Here is a 25,122-nt window from a genome sequence, read left to right as displayed (position 1 = left end):
ATATTAACAAAACTGCCTTAAGTCATCACAACCCAGATACCAAGAAGAAACACAGCAGCATCCTCGGCACAGCTGAGAAACCTGGGCCCCAGGACATGGAAAAGCAAAACAAACAAAAACCTGAGTTTAAAAGCCAGTAACTGGCAAGGCCAAAGTTCAGTTCAGTGAAATCATTGCCTGCCCCACATGCTTCAAATATAGATAGATCGGAGATGGGGCTGAAACCGAATCATCACTTCCTTAATGATTTGAGCATCTCCCATGGTGCGGTGCTGGGTGTTTATTTCCAAACAGAAGCACCTGGAGTCCTGCAATGGCGGGGATCAGAGCCTGTGCACCACTCTGAATGTACGACACTCTGAAATACGACAGGCTCCTAGTCTTGAGATCATTTTGTCCTCTCCTCTTTGTAGTAGGAGGCCGCTCGTTCGTTTCCCGGCTGTCCAGCCCCGAAACAATCACACAGAAACTATATTATTTAAATCACTGCTTGGCCCATTAGCTCTAGCATCTTATTGGCTAACTCTTACACCTTAATTTAACCCATCTCCATTAATCTGTGCATCACCATGAGGTCATGGCCTACCAGCAAAGTTTTAACATGTCTGTCTCCGGTGGAGGCTCCCTGGCTTCTCTCTGATCCCGCCCTTTTTTCTGCCCAGCATTCAGTCCAGTCCTCCCCACCTACCTAAGTTCTGACCTATTAACAGGCCAAGGAAGTTTTCTTTGTTAATTAGCCAATCGTATTCACAGCATACAGAGGGGAATCCCACATCACCTATTTGGTGGTTGATACCTGGATTTACTCTGCTTCCAGTAGAAAAAGTTGAGCTATAATATGTAAAACCTTGAACATCATCACAGACAACAACAACAAAACACATACAGCATCAGGAACTCATTTGACTGTTCAATAGGAATTTATGTGTCAACAGGAAGGTTCCACGTGAGTGTTACCCCGCAGCTACGTGTGGCTGTGGAGCACTTAAAACATCGGTAGTCTGACCAAGACGTGAAATTGACAATTGAATCCCATTTCGGTAATTTAGATTTAAACTCTCATACATGAAGAGCTCTAGACAAGAGAACCAAGGACTTGAATTTTGAAAAGGCAGGGGGAATGAAGGTGGAATTACTTTGAGAGGTGAGCAATAAGGTAGGCATGGCCTGTACGTTCATTCATCTTACTGCACTTCCTGTATGTTTCTGAATTAGCATTGTCATGGATCTCAATTCTTACTTCCTAACCTCTTGTCTTTTTGTACCTTTATGGGATATTTGATTTCGAGGTGTCTTCTAAACAGTTAGTCTTTTCTTCACGTGTGTCTAATCTGTCACAAAATTTCTTTATTCAGTCTTCCTTTTCATTTATGGAATCTTCCCGCTCTGGATTATCTATCCAATTCTTCTTCACCAGCCCAGTTCTCCAGTGAATCCTCAAGTTTCTCACCTAATTTCCTAGCCAAGCTCATTTCAACAGCCACGCCTGACAACGTCTACATGTGACCGGCGGTCTTGTTCTCCCATCTAGGTTTGGTTTAGACACTGTCTTAGTGTGCCTGAGAATTTTTCCAAAGTGAATGTCAGACATTGATAGAAAAAAATTACAGATTCTCTAGAAAAGTCTCCAGTTCCCCGAGAGCAAGACGGGGAAGATTGACGATCACCTTAAACCATTCAGGGACTGGGTTGCTTAGGAGCTGTACTTTTAGTCTGGTCCATTTCTTGCTTTGGGTTTAGTCCCTCAGGCTCCCATAGCAGGAAGCCTGAACTGCTTGCCACAGGAATACCCCAAACTTATTTGCCCTCAGAACATCCTGGCTGTGGCTTTCTCTGCAGCTCCTGCCGAGCAGCTCCAGGAAATGGGGAAATGGACTTCTGGAAGAATCGTGTGCCTAATGCCATGACTCCTCTGTAAGCTTCTGGCCTTCTAAGAACAAATATGACAGCCGAGGTACAGAAGGTCATAAATAACTGTGTATGCAGCTGGAGAAGTAGTTCAGTGGTAAAGAGCTCTGGCTGCCCCTCCAGAGGAACCAGGCTCCGTTTCCAGCACCCATGTGTCAGCTCACAACTGTCTGTAGCTCCGGTTTCAGGGTACTTAACATCCTCTTCTGGCCTCCGTGGGCATCAGCATGCGCATGGTACACAGGCATAGCTTACAGGCAAAATATTCACATATAATATAAAATCGAAATTATAAATAAATAAAGGTGTAATTGGGGAACACACAGAGATGCTGTTTAGAAAGCAGAAATTCAGAGGGATTTCTCTTCCCTCCTAAAGGAAACCCCTGTCCCAGAAGAACCCAAATTCTTTAGAACAACTAGTTGTTTCAGCTTCACTTGATGTTTTTCTGGAGTAAGTAGACTGTCTCTCTCTCTCTCTCTCTCTCTCTCTCTCTCTCTCTCTCTCTCTCTCTCTCTCTCTCTCTCTCTCTGTCTATTTCTGTGTGTGTGTGTGTGTTTGTGTGTGTGTGTTAAATATATTATCCAAGCTCAACCTCTTCTTCCTGCTCAATTTATTTTAATCCAGAACTCCTTCACTCTACTGACAGACAGAGCAACCAAGATTCCAGAACTTAAAATAATAAGCATGTGTTTATTGAACTGTGGTGGGGTACATTTAAAGTGAAGCGGTTATGTGGGAATGGCAGAGAACAAGCTGGAATTGATGAAAGAAGCAGTAGAGAGGAAGGTATAGGTGGAGACCTGAACTTGATGGGGATCAAGGTCCAAGGAAGCTTGATGTGCTATCTATTCTGCATGTTCTTCATGCACTTCGTACCCTTCAACCTTTCATCCATTTCCTGAACTATCCTGAGTAGTTTCACAACCTCAATCTTCAATCTACTGAGCCTGGGAAAGGGTGATGATACCACAGAGTCCAATGAAGACAGCACAGAACGGGTGTTAAACCCCCTCTGAATAGCTTAGGTCCAGAAGTTGAAAGATGGCTATCATGGGCCAGAGACTATCCCCTAATGTGGTCAGCAGCATCAGTGTCTCTCTCCAGTGTGGTCCAGGAGTCAGCAGCATCAGTGTCTCACTCCAGTGTGGTCCAGGAGTCAGCAGCATCAGTGTCTCACTCCAGTGTGGTCCAGGAGTCAGCAGCATCAGTGTCACGCTCCAATGTGGTCCAAAAGTCAGCAGCATCACCGTTGTTCTTCCCTCCTATGACTAACCCTGAGTTGAAATAGGTTTCCATCCACTTAGCCAAGGCAGGTATCCAGAGAGCACCTCCATATGTCTTTCAGGGAAGGAACCCATGGTTCTGATTTGATCTGAGTGCAGGTCCTTCTGCCTCATGCCTGACAGCAGGAAGCCAATTCCACTTAGTACAACATGGAGACACATCTAAGAATTCTCATAACTGGGGATTTCCAAACTATGGTGACTCTTCCCTGCCTTCTCAGTCTACGCGATTTGATGGGGAAAGACAGTCATTTTGCTTGGTGCCTGAAGACTAGCAACACTTATCTGCTTCTACAAGAGAGAAAAATTGCATAGGAACCATGCCAGGGCTTCAGGAATTTCCCCCAAAGTTCTGTTGTGCCTATCTTATTTCACTGTGAATCCTGTGCTATCTCAAGTGAATTTGACACAATGTCAAACTATGTGTCTGAGAACACAGACTGTAAGGAACCCTGGCTGTCTGATACAGCTTGTCCACAGCGAGGGCTTTGTTGTGGAGCCGCCATGGCTCTGATCCCTGCTCTGATGTCCCTCCCTCTGTGGCACATGCACAAATCCGATAGAAACTGACCTTGGCCAATCTTTCCTATGAGCACGGAGTAAAAGAGGCCTCTCCAGGGTGGATGGGCTGAAAGAGAAGACCAAATGCTTGTAGACAGTACTTTGCTGGAGGCTGGCTATCGCTCAGCCAGTGGTCAAGGACATCTCAGTATGTGTGATGCCCTAGGTTTGACTCCTCCCACCACAAAACACAGACACAGAAAGAAAATGTCCCACGTGGTCCACCACAGATTATTCATAGGGCCCAAGACATTCTGAAATAAAATGAGTTCTCGTCCAGTGAACTAGCTAACTATCAGAAGACTACATGATCTTTAGCAGAAGACAGCAAGGCTGAGTACTGTGGCTATTGGTCTCCTCTCCTTATAAACCAGCTGTGTAGTCAGACAGGAGTGGTGGGGAGGGACAGCAAACAGCCCCTGTGTTCACATTGCTGGAATTTCTGTAACCTGACGGCCACTGGTAGGCTTTTCTGTAGCTGGGCAGAGGCTAAGCATGCCTTGAGACTGCTTACCACTCCAGCTCCTTCAAATGAGAGGCTTTTGCCTGCCTCACACTGCAATTATTTATGTATTGTCTTTTCATCAATCCTACCTGTATCCAGGAAAGTCAGGTGTAGGACCCAACCTACTGGACCTACAGAATTTAGGGCCTCTAGTTCCTCTGTGGACCTGCAGGAAGAGGGATGCAGAGATGGAAGAAAGCTTTCTCAATACAGCTACATCAGCTATAGAGATGGCTTTGATCTACCAGACCACTATGACTATTGGTTAGTTGGTTCAAAGATCACAGAAAAGGAGAAGAAACAAGATTCTTTCTGCCCCAGTCAACTCCTGACTGCTGGCTGCTTTGTCATTGCCTTGGGACCTGGAACCAGCAGAAAATCCCTGTGTATCTTTTCAAGGAGGCAGTGGCCCAGACAACTAAGCTGCCAGTTATTCTAGACTCTCTCCAGGAGAGCAGAACAGGACAAATTCTAATAAGTTGTGAGATCCACCACACTGCTGCCTCTCGGTGAGCTGCTGGCAGAAAGCAGCCACAAGATAAAAAAGAAAAAGAAAAAGAAAAAAAGAAAAGAAAAAAGAAAGAAAAGATTGCAGGAAGTACATTGCAAGGAGAGGGGAAAAAATTTTAGTGACATCCTTTGATAGGGCCTTAGGGAACCTGGCCTAGACAGGGGCATCAACAGCCTTGAATCCTAACTTGAAAAGAAAGCCACAGAGAAGTCCCTAGAAGGGTGTAGGGGGAGACCCCCCTCAGCCTTTCTGTCTCTGCTTCTTGGCCAGGCTGGCTAAAGCATTAAATTCTGCATGAGTGGCTCTCAGGGGAAGCTGCCTGGTACCCAGTAGGCCAAGGCGGGAAACACTTAACATGCAAGACAATCAACTGGTTCTTGGGAAAATGAAGATTCTCTGGCAGTGCCCCTGGGTTTCTGGGGGTGAGTGAGGGGAGGGGCAATTTGTGAACACCTCTCAGAAGGATCAGAGGCTCCAGGTCTCAGGACCCCACATGGAGTAGCCCTGCTGGAAGAGACATGGGAGCCAAGCCCAAGAAGATATGGGAGTGGAGGTTTAGGTCATGGGAGCCTTGGGCCTTAGCCTCCTGTCCAGCTCAGGGCTGGACTTAGTACCCAAGTAGAACTGTATAGACAATACCTCCTTAATACAGCCCAGGGATAGCAAGAAAAACAGCACATAGGAGTGAGCCTATCACAGCAGTGTGTTCTCAATGATTCCAGAATTCATGAGTCATGTACCATCACAGAAAACGTGCACAGGAGAGCTTTAAGGGAAGTTACATCCAAAGAACTGGGAGGGTATCTACAAGGAGGATACATCTCTGCCGTGTGCACTTTCCCTGGGGAGATGTGAACATGGCTTACTCTCCTCAAACAGGACCCCAAGGACCAACTCTACCTAAGCCTGTCTCAGTAAACCAGAGAATTCACTGGGACCACTTATTGGAGCATAGATGGCCTCAAAATAGTCACAACACAGGAAAGTCTCACCTAGAAAGAAGGACAACTTCCCCGTGGCTTTATAAATTGAGTCCCCTTTAATGAACTTTCCACTTCTTAGATACTTGCACTTCCCAAGACCACTTGAAGTTGGGGTAAAATTACGTATAGATAGGGGGAAAATATAGGAGGAAGAGGCAGTCAGAACCTCAGATAAGGGTCCAATGAGTCTCTCCATCCCTCCTTCCATGAGAAAACACAACCCTGGATATTAAAGGTCTCCTGTGCCAACAGCAGCTGCTCTGGTGGAGATAACAATGGTGCTATGGTAGGACAGCCTTCCACAGTCTCCCAGAGAGAATGGACCTCCAGGCTGGGGCCCTGTAGGCATCCTGAGTCAGAGAATCCTTCCTCCAGGGACTATCCACCACCTCAGTACCACACTCCTGCTAAATGTACTGTCTTAAAATGCATCACTGCCTACAGAGTGTGTTCCAGCCATGATGTCCTCTTGTATTATCTGCATCTTTGTCTTTTCCTTCACTTTCTAGGATTCTCCTTGGTTATTTCACAGGAGTGAAGTGGTTCTAGAATGTGTGCCCGGAGCTCTTGGCAAAAGCAGGAAGATCCCTGGAGCCTGGGAGTTGGAAGCAAGGCTGGGCAATATATCAAGACTATGTCTTAGTAGAAAACAAAAGAATGAATGAATCAATTAGTCAATCCATGATATGGTACCATACTGTATGGCATGGCATGGCATGGCATGGCATGGCATGACATGGTATGGTATGGCCTGGTGTGACGTGGTGTGGTGAGGTATGACATGGTATGGCATGGTATGGTATGGCATGGTATGGTATGGCCTGGTGTGACGTGGTGTGGTGAGGTATGACATGGTATGGCATGGTATGGCATGGTATGGTATGGTATGGCATGGCATGGCATGGCATGGCATGGCATGGCATAGAATGGTGTGGTTATGTACGGTACAGTGGGGCATACTTGAGAAGTAGGCTACTCAAAAGGAACTGAAAGCAGGACCATGACATCATTACATGTTGGAAGCATCAGGGAAGAGGTCAGGGCAGAAGCCCCATGTCTCCCGAGCCTCCTTTCCTCTCTGAAACCTCAGAAGCCATGGAGACCTAGCCACACATCTGCCCCAGGGCTCACGGTGCCCACATGTGCTGGCCCTGGCCCTGCCCCTCATGGGCGTTTATTTACAGATCTACAGGAAGGAAGCAGGATTCCTTAAGCAGAGGATGATCTGTAGCTTCTACCAAGAAGAGCAGACGTCTAAGACCTGCTCCCTGGTATGTGAACCTTGTAAACGTGTACCCAGCGGGGAGCAGATGCCACCCTGCTTCAGTTTCCTCAGACTGCATACTACACAGATCCATGTGAAGAAACATATATGTAGGTGACCAGAAAATAAAGGAATGAGTCAACAACCCCTTTGCTCCCAGTTCAAAGTGAAGAGGCTCTCACTATTTGTCCGTTTTCAAGGGCCGGATTCCCAAGTGGAAGAACTGTTAAAATTTAGCCATGTACCCACTATGTACAATTGGACCCACAAGATGGAGAAGGAGCCATTGACACAAAGACTTGGTGATAGGCTTGCCTGTCACTTCTTTTCCCCTTTGCTTCTGCAAGACTCAGTTCAGGGGCAGCCCCTCTGGCAGTTCTGACAGAGCCAGACTGTTGGAAAGACCACTGGGTGACCTGCTTGGGCCACTGTGATAAACACTGAGGCTCTGCTTTGTTCAGCCTCAGCCCCTCTTGCCTTTTGCACTCAGGCTAAGGCAAGCCATAGCAAACAAAACAAAGGATTAAAAATAAATAAACTTCCCAGGGTGCCCAGGCTGTTGCAAAGGAAGTTCACATTCCTCAAGGGAGCCAGCTACAGAACACAAGGGTCAGCATTTTGTACAGTTAGGGAGCGGGACTTCCTCACTGACTCAGCCTCTCTCAGAATCCGCCTCAGCACCCGCCTTTCTGTCCCTTTTTGCCATTTTCAACTGGACATTTTACCCAAGAGTTTAAATCACTCATTCACTTTTTACGTGTCAAATATGTTCTGGATCCTCATCTGTGCCCAGGTACAGAGTCACAGGGGAATGACCTCAGAATTGACAGTGTGCCGAAATCCCTGGCCAGGTCACCTCGCCAGCCTGTCTGCTTGTCACTGCCCACTCCCCTAACTTGCATCCCCTGAATTCTTCGAGTTTCTCTTCTTCCTGCTTCAGCTTGCCTGAGCTGTCTTTGGTTCTGACATGCGGGGCCCAGCATTTCTGTTGGAGCCCTCCTGTGATCTCATATGCATCCCAAAACTGTATCCCTGCCTTCCTTCCATGTCAAGGGCACCTGCTATACAGTATTACCTTTCCATCCTGTCTCCTCATGCCCTTCTCCTAGATTAGGAGGCTGTGGTCCAAGGTCAGCAGAGATGCTAGCTGTCTACCTCATGCTTCTTTGGACACAGTGTCCCAAGGACAGCTTCATAAATGAAAGCTTCCTACGTATTTGGGAGTCTGATATTTTAATCTCCTGGTGTTTTGCAAGACTGGTGGTTGGCTTGTGGCTTAGTCCAATGAAGAATATGTCTGAGTGTTGTTTAAATTATACTCTGGTTGTCAATTTGCTTTTTCTGAGTGTCTGGACCTGTTGACACTGTAAACACCATGATGTGTGCTTGCTTAATTAAGCAGTAGCCCTAAATGTTCAGTAAATCTCATTCCTAATTATCTGTCCCATGTCTCTAGAGAGAAGGGATTTAGTTAACTTCTTCCACGGAAACTGGAAGTATCTGTTCCCTGTGGTGTTAAGTTCAAATCTAATTATTAAGTCCCCTCTCACACTGTGGGGTCAAATGCTCAGATGATAATATGTTCTGATTTCATCTTTGTCCCCAAACATTTCATTTTTTCTTGTAAATGATGCTCATTCTCTCTCTTTCTTTCTCTCTCTCTCTCTCTCTATCTCTGTCTCTGTCTCTCTGTCTCTGTCTCTGTCTCCATCTCTCTCTCTGTCTCTCTCTCTCTCTCTCTCTCTCTCTGTGTGTGTGTGTGTGTGTGTGTGTGTGTGTGTGTATGATATATCCAGACATGATTAATTCACTCATGTGTTCACATGTGGACACACACACACACATGCCCAGAGCTCATGTGGAAGTCAGAGGAAGACCTGGCTATTGTGCCTGACTTTCTGTGTTATTGAGGTGGGATTTCCCGTTTGCCACTGTAGAAACCCAGGTAGCTGTCAGAAAGCTCCGAGGATTCTGCTGCTTTCACCTCTCATCTCCCCAGAGATGTGCTGGGGCAGACTTCCCACTGGATGCAGTTTTCAGGTGGGTTCTGGGGGATGGAATGTAGGTCTTCACGTTTGCCTGGCAAATGCTTTGCACACTGAGTCATCTTGTTAGCTCTGCCGCTAAACTTTTAAGGTAACAGCATTTTCCCGTTGAAAGCTGACTTATGTAACATTAAATCAACCAACAGTCTGGCTCCTTCAACTGCACTGTTTGTGGTTAGTGTAAAACCCTGGTTAAACTGCAGAAGTCTACAGGTGGCTGCTGTTCCGAACATTGCACTGTTGATGAAGAGATCTCTCTCTGAATACGGGGCAGAGGGAGGGGAAGTATTTCACCTCAAATGTTGGACTGCCTCTGATTCCACAGCCTGCAAAAACTCGACTGAAAAACCACCAAAGGTCATTTTTTCACAAACTCCAGAGGACCAAAGCCATTGCAGTCTTCACAGCTCAACCCAAAGCCGAAGGCGATGCCTTGCATTCATACAGGGCCATCAGTATGAGCCTGTAAACCAGCCTCTCTAGCTTTTAATTGGTGACCACAGGATGTGACACCAGGACAAAGGCTAGGCCTACTCTGGATCAGAACCCTATGGACCCTCGGACTTCGTCTTGGAAACACCACTGTAGACAGTTGAAGAAAACAGCAAGGATCCCACTGTGGCCAGGGCCATGCTGACCAAGCTATGGAATCTGCATTTCCTGGGAAGGGCCTGGACAGCTCAGTGCCCTAGTGAGACAAGTCTATGGGTTATGGAACACAACATAGTTTGGAGGAATCACAAAGTGGGGAGACTCCAAAAGTTCCAAGAGATCTGATTGGCCAAATGAGGAAAAGAATGTCTTCAGAGATCAATGAAGAAAAGACTAGCACCATGGACACGGGCAGAGGGTGAGGGGTAGGAACTTGCTGAAAGGTAGCTGGGACTCTCATGCTCCAGCCCAGGAAGACAACAGCTTGAGTTGCAAACTGCCATGCCCATACATATGATTGGTGATCAGTGATCAGTCAGTACTAGACGGGAAGCACAGATGGGTTCTGTCAAGGCCTTCCTATCTATAGGAGCAAAGCCCCATTATACAGAAAATATCATTACTTGACAAAAGTAACCAGCCAAAGACAGGTTGATTCTCCCTAACATGAAATTTTATCATATTTCAAAGTTTTTTTAAGATTTCAGATTAGAGATTTTTTTTCCAACAGTAAAGTATAAGAAAACACTCTCAAATCTGAGCAAATCTAAAATCCGCAACACTTCCGGTCCAAGAATTTCAGAGAAAGGATACTCAGTTGACCATATTTCTCACATGTATGAGAGGTTTTGAACCTCTTGGATATGGAATCTTAGTCTCATTTCCAAGGTGATCTTGGAATTTTACCCTGAGGAGAACAAGCACGCTTTGTCTCACTCTTAGGAGACACCCAAAGCTCTCAGTTTTTGTTGTTTGTTTGTTTTGTTTTTTTTTGTTGTTGTTGTTGACAGAGATACTTAGGATGATTATCCAATCACTAACTACCTTGGTAAAACCCTCACAGCTCTATTTTGGTTTGTTCATTTCTTATTTTGTTTCATTTTATGCCTGTGGGTACCAAAAGCCAATGGCATTTGGAAATCTACTGAGCTATCTATCATGTTTGCCTGATAAAAAAATCCATTCCAACTTAGAACACGCTGAATACCCCTGTATTGGTTTGCTTTTTATCAACTTGACACAGCCTAGAGTTACCCAGGAAAAGGGAGCCTCAGTGGAGAACTTGTCCACATCCAATTTACCCATGGCCATGCCTGTGAGAGATTATCTTGACTGATGATTGATTGAGAGGGCCTGGCCCACCGTGGGTGGCACCATCCCTAGGCAGGTGGGCCTAGGCTGTATAAGGAAGGCAGCTGGGCATGAGCCAATGAGCAGCATTACTCCGTGGGTTCTGCTTCAGGTTTCTACCTGATTCCCTTCCCTAGCTTCAGTCAATGATGGATTATGTCCCGGAAGTGTAAGCCAAATAAACCCCACCCTCCCCTAAACTGCTTCTTGTTCAAAGTGTTTTATCACAACAAGAGAAAAGCAGATTCTACCACCAGACCAAAGGAGCCTATGCAGCCAAACTGTACCCTTCCATTGCCCTAGTACTGGTGTTTCCCACAGCCCCATCTTTGACCACCTTACCCACCTCCCAGAAACCTTCACCCATTCAAAACAGAGAGATCAGCTCACAATGGTGAGACCCCAGGAAACTGCAGGCCCACACATATGGGTACCCCAGGAAGAAACTGCAGGCCCACACATATGGGTACCCCGGGAGGAACCTTTCAAACGATACCTCTTATCTGGGCTCCACCCAGCCCTGAGGTCCCAAAGACCTCTCTCATAACCCCACTTGGTCCATTAGCAAATGTTTCTCACCTGACACCTTAGCATCGTTCTTTTCCTTTGGCCAAATTTAACATTCCTTTGAACTATGAAAAACAGTCTCTGCCCCTTTCATCTTGTTCCTCAAACCCATGTTTCAGTCGGCAAACAAGTAGAGCTACCTGAAACTGTGGGATACATTACAGTTTTCCATGGCCGAAAGCGCCACACACAGTTGGGAATCCACACCCTCCAGTAAAGCCTTTTATCAGGCAAGGCTGAAAACACCGTCCTGCGACATCCAATGGAAACGCATTAATGTTCTCTACAGGCACCTTTGTGAGCCAGTCTGTAATCCCCTAGTTATCAATACTATACCCCATCATAAGCCATCAGTGTCAGCCCCAACACTGCCCCCTCTCTTGGCTAGCAAGGGGCCCTCTGAAACGCCATGGTGTCCCGTGTCCTTCACCACTGAGCTCACAATGGACTGTCCACTCTGCAGAATGGATCCACCCCTGTGCTTCCAGACCCCCAAGAATTCCAATGGCTTAGTCACTTTATTGAGGCTGCTGTGATCTGTGTACCACAAAAGTTCTTGCATTGGCAACTTGGTCACCAACACAGCAATGCTGAAAGGTAGGACTTTAGAAAGGTGATTGGATAGGCCCCTCCCAAATCCATTCACTGATTAATGACATGACCAATAAGTTGCGTTAGACAGGGATGGCTCTGTTATAAAAGTGAGCCCTCTGCCCTAGACCACACCGATGATCAGGAAGCCCTCAATGGTGCCAGCAACATGCTCTTGACTTCTTGGCCTCTGGAATCATGAACTAAATAAATCTCTAGTATTTATGAGTTTACCCAGTCTCAGGCAATTTGTTACCATGACAGAAAAGTGAACTAAGAAATGAGCACCAGAAGGCATGTTTCCAAGGCAACTTCTTCACTACGCCAACCACAGCTTCATGGACTGAAAGAGCAGATTCTCGCCCAGGGCTGTCCTTCATTTTCTCACCTTTATCTTTCTTTTTTGATTGTATCTGTGTTTTGTGGAAATGTATTCTCAGAGTTCATTGCATGGTCTCACGAAATGTCACCCATACAGGGCCTGGCCCACTTGCCTGACTTCCGAGAGATGTCAGGCTAATTCGTTCAAGCATACAAATGACAACAGTGGACACACCGTGGTGTCACGTTGCACAAGATCATATAATCGCTTTCCATCAACCCTTCATGGAGACAGCCTCCTGATGACGATCCTACATTGCTGAAGATTCATGTGCCCCCAATGTATTACTCTGCCTGCCTTCAAATGGAATCTCATTTTGTTATTTCCTGCCTGTACTTCCTACCTCCCTGGAATCATTTTTATTATGCTGTACTCCTCGTCGATGTTTTTAAAAAAAAAAATTCTCAATTTTGTATTTTCTGAAAATTCATTAGGGTGATATGAGCACCCTTTTTAAGACCATTGGTAAGACAGCTAAGTGCACTCAAACCTAACATTGACCCTGATGTTTGCACAGGGTCAGCAGCATTCTGACACCCTGCACCACGGAGGACGCCTTAGTCCCAGTTCTCTCTAAGCAGGGTTTTTCACCCAGCAAGTAACACATGACATGTGGCGCCTCACACTTTGCCTTGGCTTTTGCCTTCTTACAAAAAAAGATACCACTCACATGTTTATCAGCTCTGATGGATTTTCTACAATAAGCCGAGCCTGACTTCATGGTCCTCAGGAGGCTCAAGTGTTTACTCGTCATTCCTGCCTATGGATTTGCGTCACATCACACTAGCAACCTTGAGAGCATCCAGGAGCAATGGCCAAAATCCAGCACGTGATTTCCTGACAGGGCCCCTTGTCTATTTCCCCGCGTTTCAAAATCCCTGATCTCTGTCACAGCTTAATAATTTTCCACTGAAAATGTAAAACAGCAGCTCTGTTAGCATAGGCTTTACTCCACTAAACTGCTACTCATTTCATGCACACAGGCTCCAGGGTCTGGCCCGACCTAGGGAAAAATCACAGGCACAGACACAGAACAAAGTTAGGCAAGGGGTGTGCTGATTGTTTGGATCGTGACTTCTCACTGCTGTTGCTCCCGTTTTTATTGTGCATGATATTCGTAGTGCATTTAACAAGCACAGAAGTCCACCACCCACAGGATGCAGCGTGGGTGCGGGTAGGGCAGGGTGAAAGTTCCGCAGTCTGTCCCTGTATATCAGCTTTCCCTAGCTCTCCCACTCAAAGATGCGAACCAGAGCCCAGTGATATGAATGGTGCTGTGATATCAGACCCTGCATCGTGAGACACATGAATACTTTGAATACTACCTAAGTACCCTACACCACAGGCATGAGCCTTGGTTGTCGAGCCCCAATAATATCGATGGCTTTCATCTACTCAATGGCCTGGACTGGGCTTCCTAGCGATGACCCTTTACAGCCAGAAGACTTCCTATTCTCCTCCCTCCCCTTCCAAGGGGAAAAAAACACAACTCTGTCCTTTCTGTGGGATGGCCACTCACAGGCGCAGAAGCAATTATAGCTAAGGAAGATGGGAAATCCTAGAGAATAGGAATGCCAGATGGTTGGAAGTGTGTGAATGTCACTTTACCTGATGAGCTTTCTCTCTCTGACAGGCTTAGAGAACGGACGTCTAAGGGCTTTAGAAACCGCAGAGGGAAAGGTTCTCCAGGACAACCCCAATGACCTTTCTGACCTTTCTGGTGAGTGCATTAGTAAGGATCACAGATATCTCAAATCTGGCTTGTTTTTTTCCTAAGGCAACTGAGTCTCTAACAGTCTCTAATAGAAAATGTGATCGGGACGGAAACCCAAACAGAGAAGTTAAATTCATAGTAGAATTGTACAAAAAGGACACGGGCAAATGGTTTAAAGTACTGAGTACTGGGACACGGATTAAAACACACACACAGGGCTGGAGAGATGGCTCAGTGGTTAAGAGCATTGCCTGCTCTTCCAAAGGTCCTGAGTTCAATTCCCGGCAACCACATGGTGGCTCACAACCATCTGTAATGAAGCCTGGTGCCCTCTTCTGACCTGCAGACTTACACACAGACAAAATATTGTATACATAATAAATAAATAAATAAATATAAAAAAATTAAAACACACACACACACACAAAGTCACAGACACACTGATAAGCAAATTAAAAGACCACACCTGAAGTACACAGAACTCCATGCACTGCCAAAAGCAAGTCAACAAAAGTCGAACTCCATACTTGCCAGCAACCAAACTGTGTGTGCACACACATGGAAGGGAGGACTGGATTTTAGTTACAACAATGAAATATTGAGGAGTAAATAAAATAAAAATGCTCGAGTCATATGTGGGTTTTTTTTTCATAAGGTGCTTAAAAAGATGGAATAGACAAAGGAATACAGGGCTCCTGGATAAGAACAGCTACATAGCAAAGATGTGCAAAATGTATCTATGATTATGAGTTTTCTCTCCAGGAATTTGGGTGCCAGAGGCTTGTTCCCCAGCTAAGGACTTTCAGAGGTGTTGGAATCTTGGAGAAATGGAGACATTTCATAAGTTATTGGGTGCTGCCCTCAGAAGGGATTAATGTTTTCTTTTCAGGCCCCAGTTAGTTTCCTTTAAAGCTGACTGTTACAGAAAGAGCAAGCATGGCTTAGACTTTCCCTCTGGTTTCCTGTCTCACATGTAAACACTGCTTCTTGCACACGTGCCCATCATGATGCCCACTGTCACACTGTGCTGCAGCCAAGAGGTCTCTCATCAAAGCCAAGCAGATCCAGCCACCCAATCTTGGACTCATAGTCTATAAAGCTGTGAATTATATAAACCCATTTCCTTATTAAAACCCCAACCTCGGGCATTTTTTTTTCATAGCAGCACAAAACACACAAAAAATATAATTGCACTTATCAACACAATAACAGATTTAAAAGTCAACATACCAGTCAAAACATTAAACAATATTCCACAAAACTAGGTATGCTGTTTCTCAAGATTATTTTAAAGAAAAATAAATCACATAAAAATAACGAAATATATAAGAAATCTGAAACACTGAAACTCGGGAACTTACTCTAATAATTGGAATCGTAGGAAACAAAAATAATTTATCTTTATATAAAAATATATCTTAAGGAGATAAAAATGTTTTTAACATTTAAAGTGTAAGAGAAAATTAAAAATACTTTTATAAGCTTTTATAAGTATGAGATTGGAAATACTTTCCATGATTAGACACCAAAAGGTACTCTGTATAATTAATCAAGTGTAATTACAACTTCTGAATAAAAACAGCTTCTGAAAAAGGAATACCACAATGGAAAATGATGACAAGTTAGACTACATAAATCACCATTTAGTATAGTGTGGTTTAGTATAGCGTGGTCTAGTATAGTGCTTGAAGTCTTAGCTACAGCAATAAGACAAGAAATGAAGGGCATACAATGAGGAAAAGAGGAAGCCAAAGTATTCCTATCTGCATATGACTTGATTCTATACATGAGAGTTCATAAAGATTCCACCAAAAAAGGCTGATAAATACTTTTAACAAAGTGACAGGATACAAAATTAACACATAAAAATCAGTAGCCTTCATATACATATATGTATCTATCTATCTATATATATACATAGGTTAAATATATAGATACATATATAGGTACATATATACATATATATAGCAAACGTACTAAAAAGAAGTTAGGAAAACATAACAATTCAATCCACAATAGTCATAAAAATTAAAACAAAATACATGGGAATAAATCTAACTAAGGAAACAAAGGACATTTGCAATGAAAACTTGAACATACTGAAGAAATCAAGGAAGATACTGGAAGATGGACAGACCTTCCAATCCATGCACCAACAGAATCAATACTATGAAAATGGCTACTCTACTCGTGGAGGTTTAAATGAGAATGACCCTATAATCTTATATACTTGAATGTTTGGTCACCAGGCAGTGGAACTCTTCGGGGAAGGTTAGGAAGTGTGGTCTTTGGTCTTGCAGAAGGTGTGGCCTTGGAGGAGATGTGTCACTGGGAGTGGGCTTTGAGGTTTCTATAACCCATGCGTGCCAGGCACAGTGTCTCTCTGTCTATTGCTTGCATATCAGGCAATAAAACTCTTAGCTGCTGCTCCAGTGCCACGTCTGTCTGTCCTGCCATGATGATCATGTACTAACCCTCTGAAACTATAAGCCAGCCCCGAGTTAAACGCTTTCTTTTATAAGAACTTTCTTGTTCATGGTGCCTCTTCACAGCCATAGAACAGGAACTAAGACAGTACCGAAGCAATCAACAGATTAGATACATTGCAATATCAATCAAAATACCAGGTCCTTTCTTCACAGACTAAGAAAAATAATCTCAAAATGTGTGTAGAAACACAAAAGAAGATCAAGTCGAAGCAAGGCTGAACAAAAGGAGGTGTCACCATGTCTGATTTCAAATCACACTACAGAGCCATAGCAACAAAAACAGCCTGGTACTGACACACAACAGACACGTAGATCATAGGAAAAGATTAGAAGAGCCAGATACACTCTACGTAATGACAGATACCTGATCTTTGGCAGAAACACCAAAAAATACACTGGGGAAGAGACAGAACCTTCAAAAAATAGCGCTGAAAAACCAGGACTGCAACATACAGAAAAATAAAACTACATTCTTACCACCTTGCACTAAACTCACCTCCAAATGGATAAAGAACTTTAATATAAGACCTGATAGCCCAAACTGGTTAGAGGGAAAAAGTAGGGAACACGCATAGATAAGAATCTTGTGAATAGGACTCTGGCTGTACAGGAATGAAGACCAACAATTAACAAATGGGACCTCGGGAAACTAAAAAGCTTCTTCCCAACAAAATAAGAGTCAACTATGTTGCAGAATATTTGTGCACTGTGTGAAGATTTGCTGCTGTGATTGGCGTAATGAAAGGCTGAACGTCCAATGGCTAGGCAGGAAAGAGTAGGCACAATTTCTGGTTTCCGGGGAGAGAAAGGAAGAGGGAAAGGAATCTAGGCATGCTAGGAGTTGCTAGTCAGACACGGAGGAAGCGGGATGGGCAATACGGAGATGAGGTAATGAACCATGTGCCAGAATGTAGATTTAAAAATATGGGTTAATTTGTTATAAGAACTAGTTAGAAACAAGCCTAAGCTAGGGCTGAGCATTCATAATTAATAATAAGATTCCATGTCATTATTTTAGGGCTGGCGGTCTTAACAACTAAGTGAACAGACAACCCACAGAATGGAAGAAAATCTTTGTAGCTATGCAGAAGATTCGTGTCTGGACCATACCAAGAACTCAAAGAATTAAACACCAAGAAAACAACAGGACTGAGGAGTGGACTGTGGAACTGAATAGAAAGTTCTCAGCGGGGGAACACAATGGCCAGTAAACACCTTCACACGTTCAAGATCCTTAGTCACCAAGAACACACAGATTAAAACCGCATCAAAGGCTCTATTGCAGCCACTCAGAATGGCCCTGGGAGCACAAATGATAAAGACTACCCGCTTGGGGGAGGGGATGCTTACATGGTGTTGGTGCATGTCTAAAAGAGCAAAGCCTCTTTGGAAATTGGTATGGAAGTTTCCCAAAAAAGCAAAAATAGATCTACCATATGACCTGGCTCTACCGCTCCTTTAGACATATACCTAAAGGTCTTTATATGCTCATGGGAAGACACTTGTTCAGCCTTCTTCATTACGTCCCTATTCACGGCAGCTGGTAAATAGAATCCACCCATATGTCCACAAACTGACAAACGGGTAATGAAAATGTGGAACCTACACACAATGGAGTGTTACTCCATTTAAAAAGAGAAAAAAGAGAAAAAATATAAAAGAAAATGAGCAAAGAGAAAGGGAGCCAAGGAGGAGAAATGGAAGGATTGGAGATGGGAGGAGAAGGAAGGGGAGTGGGGAGAGGAAGGGAAAAGATCCTTATTTCTGGGGAAGTCTTGCAAACAACCTCGGAGTTTTAGAACAAGTTTTCAAATAAACATTGTGGAAGGAGCCTGGCTTCATTCACTTAAAGCAGGTTCACATGAAGTAAAAAACTGGATGATTGCTTACTTAAAGGCAGTAGGCCTTTTTACATAGGCTAATTGGTAGCATTTGCCACTGCCAAGAGATTTAGCACATGACTCCAGGATATATTGGACATGTGGATGCACACATTGAACACACACACACACAGGCACACGCACACACTCTTAAACAAAATATCTCATGTTGTAGCTAGCACCAAGACACCATCTTTGTGGCTTGCGTCCTCGGCCACTGAAGTTCTTTGCTCTTGTTTTCTTTTCCAAAATATATATTTATATTAGCAGTCATTTGTTTTCTTGAATTAATTTGCTTAAGGAGGGAAAGCACACAGCATTTTTGCAAATACATCATACCACAAACCATAACACCAGGCCCAAAGACAAGTGGCTGCTTCAAAGACCTCCCACATGGAGTAGCTCCCTTTAACATGCCCCTTATTACACAGTGCTGCAAAAAACACCTTCCACAAATGAAAAAACGTCCCCTTTCAAAATGCTCACCCAAACAATGTAGCTTAAAGGCTTTAATATTATACATTGTGTTTGATAAGATTAGCCTCTCTCTCATATTTTAAACAATCAGCTTTTCTCCGTGAATCTCTTGATCCTGTGTGGAATTTAATCCAAGTTTGAGGCTATCAAAGACATGATTTGAGTGCACAACAGAAAGGCATTGAAATTGCCAGAGGTGTCTTCGTGATTAGAACATTGAACACTGGAGATAAAAATGACAGCCTTCCCACGTGGTGTTTGGTAGCCAAGATATTTGGAAAATGCAAACTCACTCCCTATCTGCCTATAGAAGGGAAGGTCAGCCTGGGGCCTTTACCCTTCCTGACTTTCAAACTTCACAGCTAGCTGAGCCAAGCCTTGCAGCAGATCAGAAGCATGAGGCTGCTCCATTAACAGGGCTAGAAGTTTATAGCAGGCCCTCCCATCATGCACCTGTTTTAGGGTACCAGGTAGCCCTAGTTAAGGTGGTCACAGAGACATAGCCCTGAACAATGGGCTGGGCATCAACACAGGTTTCTTTCCTAACTAAAGCATAGTCTAGTTCCTTGGGACGTTTTCCAATTAGGCTCAGCCTTGGCTTGGGGACAGTTGAACAGACAGGGTTACTGTGTCTGTGATGACACACTTGGCCAACAGTGCCCACCTGAGAAAACTCAAGGTATCCAAAGACCAGTCCTACCTGATCATATCTGAAAATACCTCACCTTCCAGCCTCTGTCAGAAGGAAGGATACTGCTTCTGGAAGCTTCTTATACGCTTAGACACTTCCACATGGTCCAAAGACCCCACTTACTTTCCAATATCATTATCCTTTGAGTCTGAAATGTTCTCATAGGATTAACTGTTGAAAGCTTGGTCCCCAGCTGCTGCAGGTGCTAACTGAGAAGCTAGTAGACACTGTGGGCAGTAGAACCTAGCTGGAGAAAGTGGGTCCCTGGAGGTGGGTCCCTGGTAGACTGGAGGGCTACCATGCCCAGCCCCACCCTACCATGCCCTTGGCTTTGTGTTCACCGTACTTTGAGCAGCTGCCCTCCACCACCCCATCCCCCCACTGCATGACGATCTGGCCCACTGCATGGGATCAAGTGGCTGCATCCTGACCACTAAAACAATAACCATAATAAATCTTTCCTCCCTTAAATGATTTCTGTCTGGTATTCGGTCACTGCACCAAGAAAAGCAACAAAGACCATTGCTCCCCAGAACCGACTCAGTGTACGATGTCCCAAGCAGTCACCTCCCCTCATCTTCCTCACTCTCTCCCAGAACCACAAAGTCTCAGAAGTCCAAAGCAGGCACAGTTCAGGCTGAGCTCTAACAGATACTGACCGCTGTAAGTGGGGTCCAGCTTTCTTTATCTGACAGCACACATAGCCCAATATGTCAGGCAAAATGTGCATGGGGGTAGTCACTCGCTCCTCTGTCCTTACTTCCACATCTACACTGCACATCAGCCACAGTGTCCAAGGTCCGTCCTCATCTGCATGACTTGACTCACAGACCTGAGGCCTCAAGACTTGTACTCTGCTAATGGAGTCAGTGAGCCAACCAATATATACATCATGACAAACGCGGGGACCGCCGACCTCCCACACTCTGCACCTCCTCAGGGATCCAGTGCCACTCTTACCTCTCATTTCTGTTGCTGAGGAACCATTGGACCAGGCTGTCCACTTGTTCCTGTACTTGCTGATCTCTTGGACTTTGCAGACATACTGCCCTTGATCCGCCAGCCGGAGGGTCAGGACGGACAGCCTATAGAGTACGCCCCGACGTTCCTCGAGCAGGCGCAGCCTCTGTTGGTTGGCAGTACGGCTGAAGTTCCCATAGTACTGAATCACCCGCAGCTTGGTCATCTTCACCATCAAGGCCTCCTGGGAGCCATCAGGGGCAAAGAACCAGCGCACAGCCAGCAAACTGTCCTTCCGTCTCTTCTGGGAGACGTGGCAGAGGAGAGTGGCATTTTCCCCTTCCAAGTAGTCAACCACAGGTCCTGGGGACACAGTGACATTGAGAGCACCACACAATTCTGCAAATGAAAAGTAAATGGATGAAGATGAATGAAGGCTGCAGCCTGACTTCATGAAGCTGGGCCACTGCCAGGAACAAGGGATATGCTGCATGCGGCTGGCATCTAGGTGCTTTGTCAGAGGCAAAGGGCTCAGGACTCCTACACTCATTCCCCAGTCTCGCTATGAGCAAAGGGCTAGCTCTCCTATGGGCCTCACAGACACCAACCTTCTTCACTATGCTGGTCTCATTCATGTGATTAGTCGAACACTGGCCATCCAAATAGACACATTCTCAAAAAAATGTTTTAATCTGCCACTAACATTCAGATTACATACATGACTATGGACTTGGGGAATCTCTTGAAAACTCAGCTCATACCCCAACTTCTCCACTAACCTCCCCAAGACATGTTTTAATCAATGTTGGCAGGGCTGCGGGGTCACAGTTGTTTAAGGCAGGCCAGATCTGCAACCTTTTTTGGCTTGTCCAACCAGGAGACTGCCTGTCTCTCTCCCTATTCACTTTCTTAGTCTCAGTGTGTCCATCTATAGGCAACAATGGTCAAGCAGAGGGCTATACTAAGCTAGTGAACTGGAGAAACTGGGGATTCTTGGTGGCTTCTTTGGACTCAGGACTTATCGACTTGGAACAGAAACATACAAGTTAAAATAAAACATGAAGGGAGTCCTTGGAGCCAGAGGGAAATGGGGTTTCCCCAAAAACTCAAAAGATGTTTAAGAGTTCTGGGTCCTCTTCCCTACAACCTGCCCTTTGATCAACCCACTACAGTTGATTTGAACTACAGTTCTACTCCTGAGTTGACTGACCTCCATTTGGGCACCCCGATACCTACCAGGGTACCCAGACTATTTGAGCCTAAAGAAGCTGAACACTAGTACCTTTTTCATGAACCACTTCCTGTGGTGAACCATTATAGATGGAAGGCTTTTTTTTATTCATCTCACCCAATCATAACGCTCTTGTACTCTGTAAAGATTTGTCATTCATATTGGTTTACTAAAATACTGATTGGCCAGTAGCCAGGGAGAAAGTATAGGTGGGGTAGCCAGACTAAGAGAATTCTGGGAAGAGGAAAGGTAGAGGTACAGTCACCACCTGCATGGAGAAGAAGCAAGATGAGAATGCCTTACTGAATGGCTAATCATAGATAAGAATTATGCGTTAATTTGAGTTGTAAGAGCCAGTTAATAATAAGTCTGAGCTAATAGGCCAAACAGTTTATAATTAATATGAGCCTCTGTGTATTTCTTTAGGACTGAACAACTGTGAGACTAGGTGGGACAGAAACTTCCATTTATACACCATGGGTGATGCAATACAGGCATACCACCCTGAAACTCATGGGAAGTACTGTCTCACATGCAGGTATCCTCAGAACCATTCTAAACTACAGCTTTCTGCAGGGTCTCAGGATAGCACAGGAAATCACACATCAAGGCATAGGTGCTTAAGAGATCTTACCATAAACTGGATAGGAGGTGACCTTCTTGCTAGAAGAATCCCCAACTTAGCACAGGATATCACAGGTCATGACAGGGTGCTTAAGAGACCTAGCCAAATGCTGAATGAACGGATCCATCCATTCATGAGGACAGAGTCCTAACCACTTCCTACAGGCCTCATCTCTTAGTATCTCACAATGGAGATCAAATTACAAACAGAGTTTCTGAGGGGAAACGCCACATTCAACCCACAGTAGCCATGTTTTTTATTATTTTAAATAACATTCAGAAAGTTACATTCTAAGGATCAATCTTCTATCCTTTGGCCCTCTTAGAAGCCAGGTGCTAAACTCAGGACCCTCCAGAAAAATGCAAGAACTTTAACTCAGTTGTATCTATTGGTTCCTTTTGTCATGCAAGGTAACATTCGCTAGAGAGGTTAGGATGTTACATATTGGGGTGCATTATTCTGCACTCCACACCACGACAGCCTTTGGTTAGGGCTGCTGGGTGCTATGCACCTGTGTGAGGTCCCCAATCCTTTCTTTCCAGCAATGAGGTTCAGAGCTGGGCAGGGATAATTGAGAAATGCACATCAACAGGTATCTGAGAAGGCCCACCTTAGGCTTAGGGACCTTGAGTGTCACTTCACATGGCAAGGGGCTCTCTACACTTATTCGGTTAAGTAGAAGCTTTTGGCTATCTCGAAGTGTCCTATGGGCTGCTCCCTGCCTTCCCCAGGGACAGTGCCCTTGCTGTCAGAGGCCAACCACAGTGAACCAGAGCCGTGGCCTACACCTTCCGTGCATCCTGCCCACCTGGCTGGCACCTGGCTGTATGGACAACACTTCCTCTTGATGGCTGAGGTGCATCTGAAGTGCAGATAGCCTCATGTGGGAGTTCCCCGGTGAATAAGGAGGCGTCTCAGACCCCTGGCTAACCCCTATTCCATTAGCCCCCAAGAACTAGACAGAAGCGAGAGCACCAAACTGCAGCAGCTGGCTTCCAGAATCCAAGGCCAGCCTGGCCCACCCCTTAAGGCTCCCCACTGGAGCCAGAGGGGCTGGGAAGAGAGGAAATGGAAACAACATGGGTGGGATGAAAGCAGACTGAACCCTACGCTCCAGGCTCCCCGTTAGCTCTACATGAAGAGGGGGTTATTTACAGTGACTGAAACGAAGAGAATGTGCCAAGTGTTCCAGTCCCCATGGGAGGCCAGATTCCATCCTGGAGGCAAACTCGTAACCCCTCCCCTCCTGTCCTCCCATGGCTCCAGCTCAATGTCCTATCCCCAGCTTCCGGAAGCAGCGAAGGGCCTGAGTTCACAGGGCACCCTTTTCTCTTAGCATGCCCTTCTGCCTTTCGGTTCACCTCATGTTCTCTTACAGATGGTCCAAACATAGCTGTCCCCCATGGGAGTGCAAAGGCATTCATCATGGGCTGAATTGTGAGGAACCCTAGGCTATTCATACATCAAAATACTAACCCCTAGTACCCCCAAATGTGGGTGTATTCGGAGGTAGAGACTAAGTCAAATGAGATCCTGAGGGTGTGCCCAGAGACAATGGGAACCACTCAGACTGTGGTCATGTAAGAATAGACACGTGGAGAAGAAGACAGAACACATAGGGAGAAGATACTGCAAGCTAAACAGAGATGCCTTGGGAGATCCAGCCTACACACACACACACACACACACACACACACACCAGCCCCGACACCTTGATCTCAGATTTCACCCTTTGTTAGTCAATGCATGTCTGTTGTTAAAGCCACTTGGCGTTACCGGTAGCTGGTAACTGCATACAGCCCTGTCTATGAAGGCTCACCCTAACCTTTCACCTGCCACCGACCCTGATCCTTGCACTGGCTCAGAAAGGTTTGGAAACATTGAACCTGACATGGTCAAGTGCCTCAGGCTCTGTCAGAAAGTCACAGGCTTTCAGAAATGGGGTCCCCTGTCAAAGCCAGGTGCCACGAGCAAGCAGCCCCCAGCACTGGAGCTGGAGGTTCCTTATGCCAAACTCATACACGTGGAAGCTCAGCTTACATGCAGACCATGGGAGCACAGGCCCAGCCACGAAAGGCTGAGCTTAGGCAAGCAGAGACTTCTTAAATTAAGGAGCTTCCTTCAATATGTGGAGAGAGAAGCTTGAACCGTTTCCTGTCTCACCATGGTCATTGTGTCCCCTGTGGTTCAGCAGAAAGAGGGGGAGCAATAGAAAGAATGATGGGGGATGGGGGGTGACACACAGGTCAGACTGAATGACAGAGCATGCACAACCTGTGTGCTGAAAAGGTATCCCGAGGAACTGTTGCCCCAGCACAAGGGACACCCTTATAGGGTAGGTGTCACTCACCGCTCCTCCTCCAGCTGACACAATATAGCAGTTAGGGCTAACTCTCACGCTCTGACCTACAAAACTGCAACAATAGCCTGAAGCAGAAGACAATGTTCGCTGCCTACCGAGAAATAAGGTACGCTCTCTCCGCACTAATCCTCCTCACTCAGTCTCTGCTGCTCCCTTGTCTCCACAGCCTCTGTTGACCTTATGAGCTAATAGGCTAGAGATTGAGACAGTGTCTGATCAGGACAAAGGATGGGGATTGCAACTACAGTATCACTGGTCATGGAGGAAACATGCAGGGTTTAAGAATATCCCGGAACAATGCTGATCCT

General features: G+C 45.4%; 1 protein-coding gene across 1 annotated transcript in view; it reads right to left on the bottom strand.

Moving 5' to 3' along the window:
- Vstm4 (V-set and transmembrane domain containing 4) overlaps positions 1-25,122 on the bottom strand; it is an 84,353-nt gene that overhangs the window by 55,912 nt on the left and 3,319 nt on the right. Inside the window, exon 2 of the mRNA XM_038349771.1 lies at positions 20,597-20,995. Within this exon, the coding sequence (XP_038205699.1) occupies positions 20,597-20,995 (399 nt within the window). The remainder of the gene's footprint in view (positions 1-20,596; positions 20,996-25,122) is intronic.

Source organism: Arvicola amphibius, chromosome 12 (assembly GCF_903992535.2).
Source record: "Arvicola amphibius chromosome 12, mArvAmp1.2, whole genome shotgun sequence".
Lineage (NCBI taxonomy): Eukaryota > Metazoa > Chordata > Mammalia > Rodentia > Cricetidae > Arvicola > Arvicola amphibius.
This window is presented reverse-complemented; position numbering and strand designations above follow the sequence as displayed.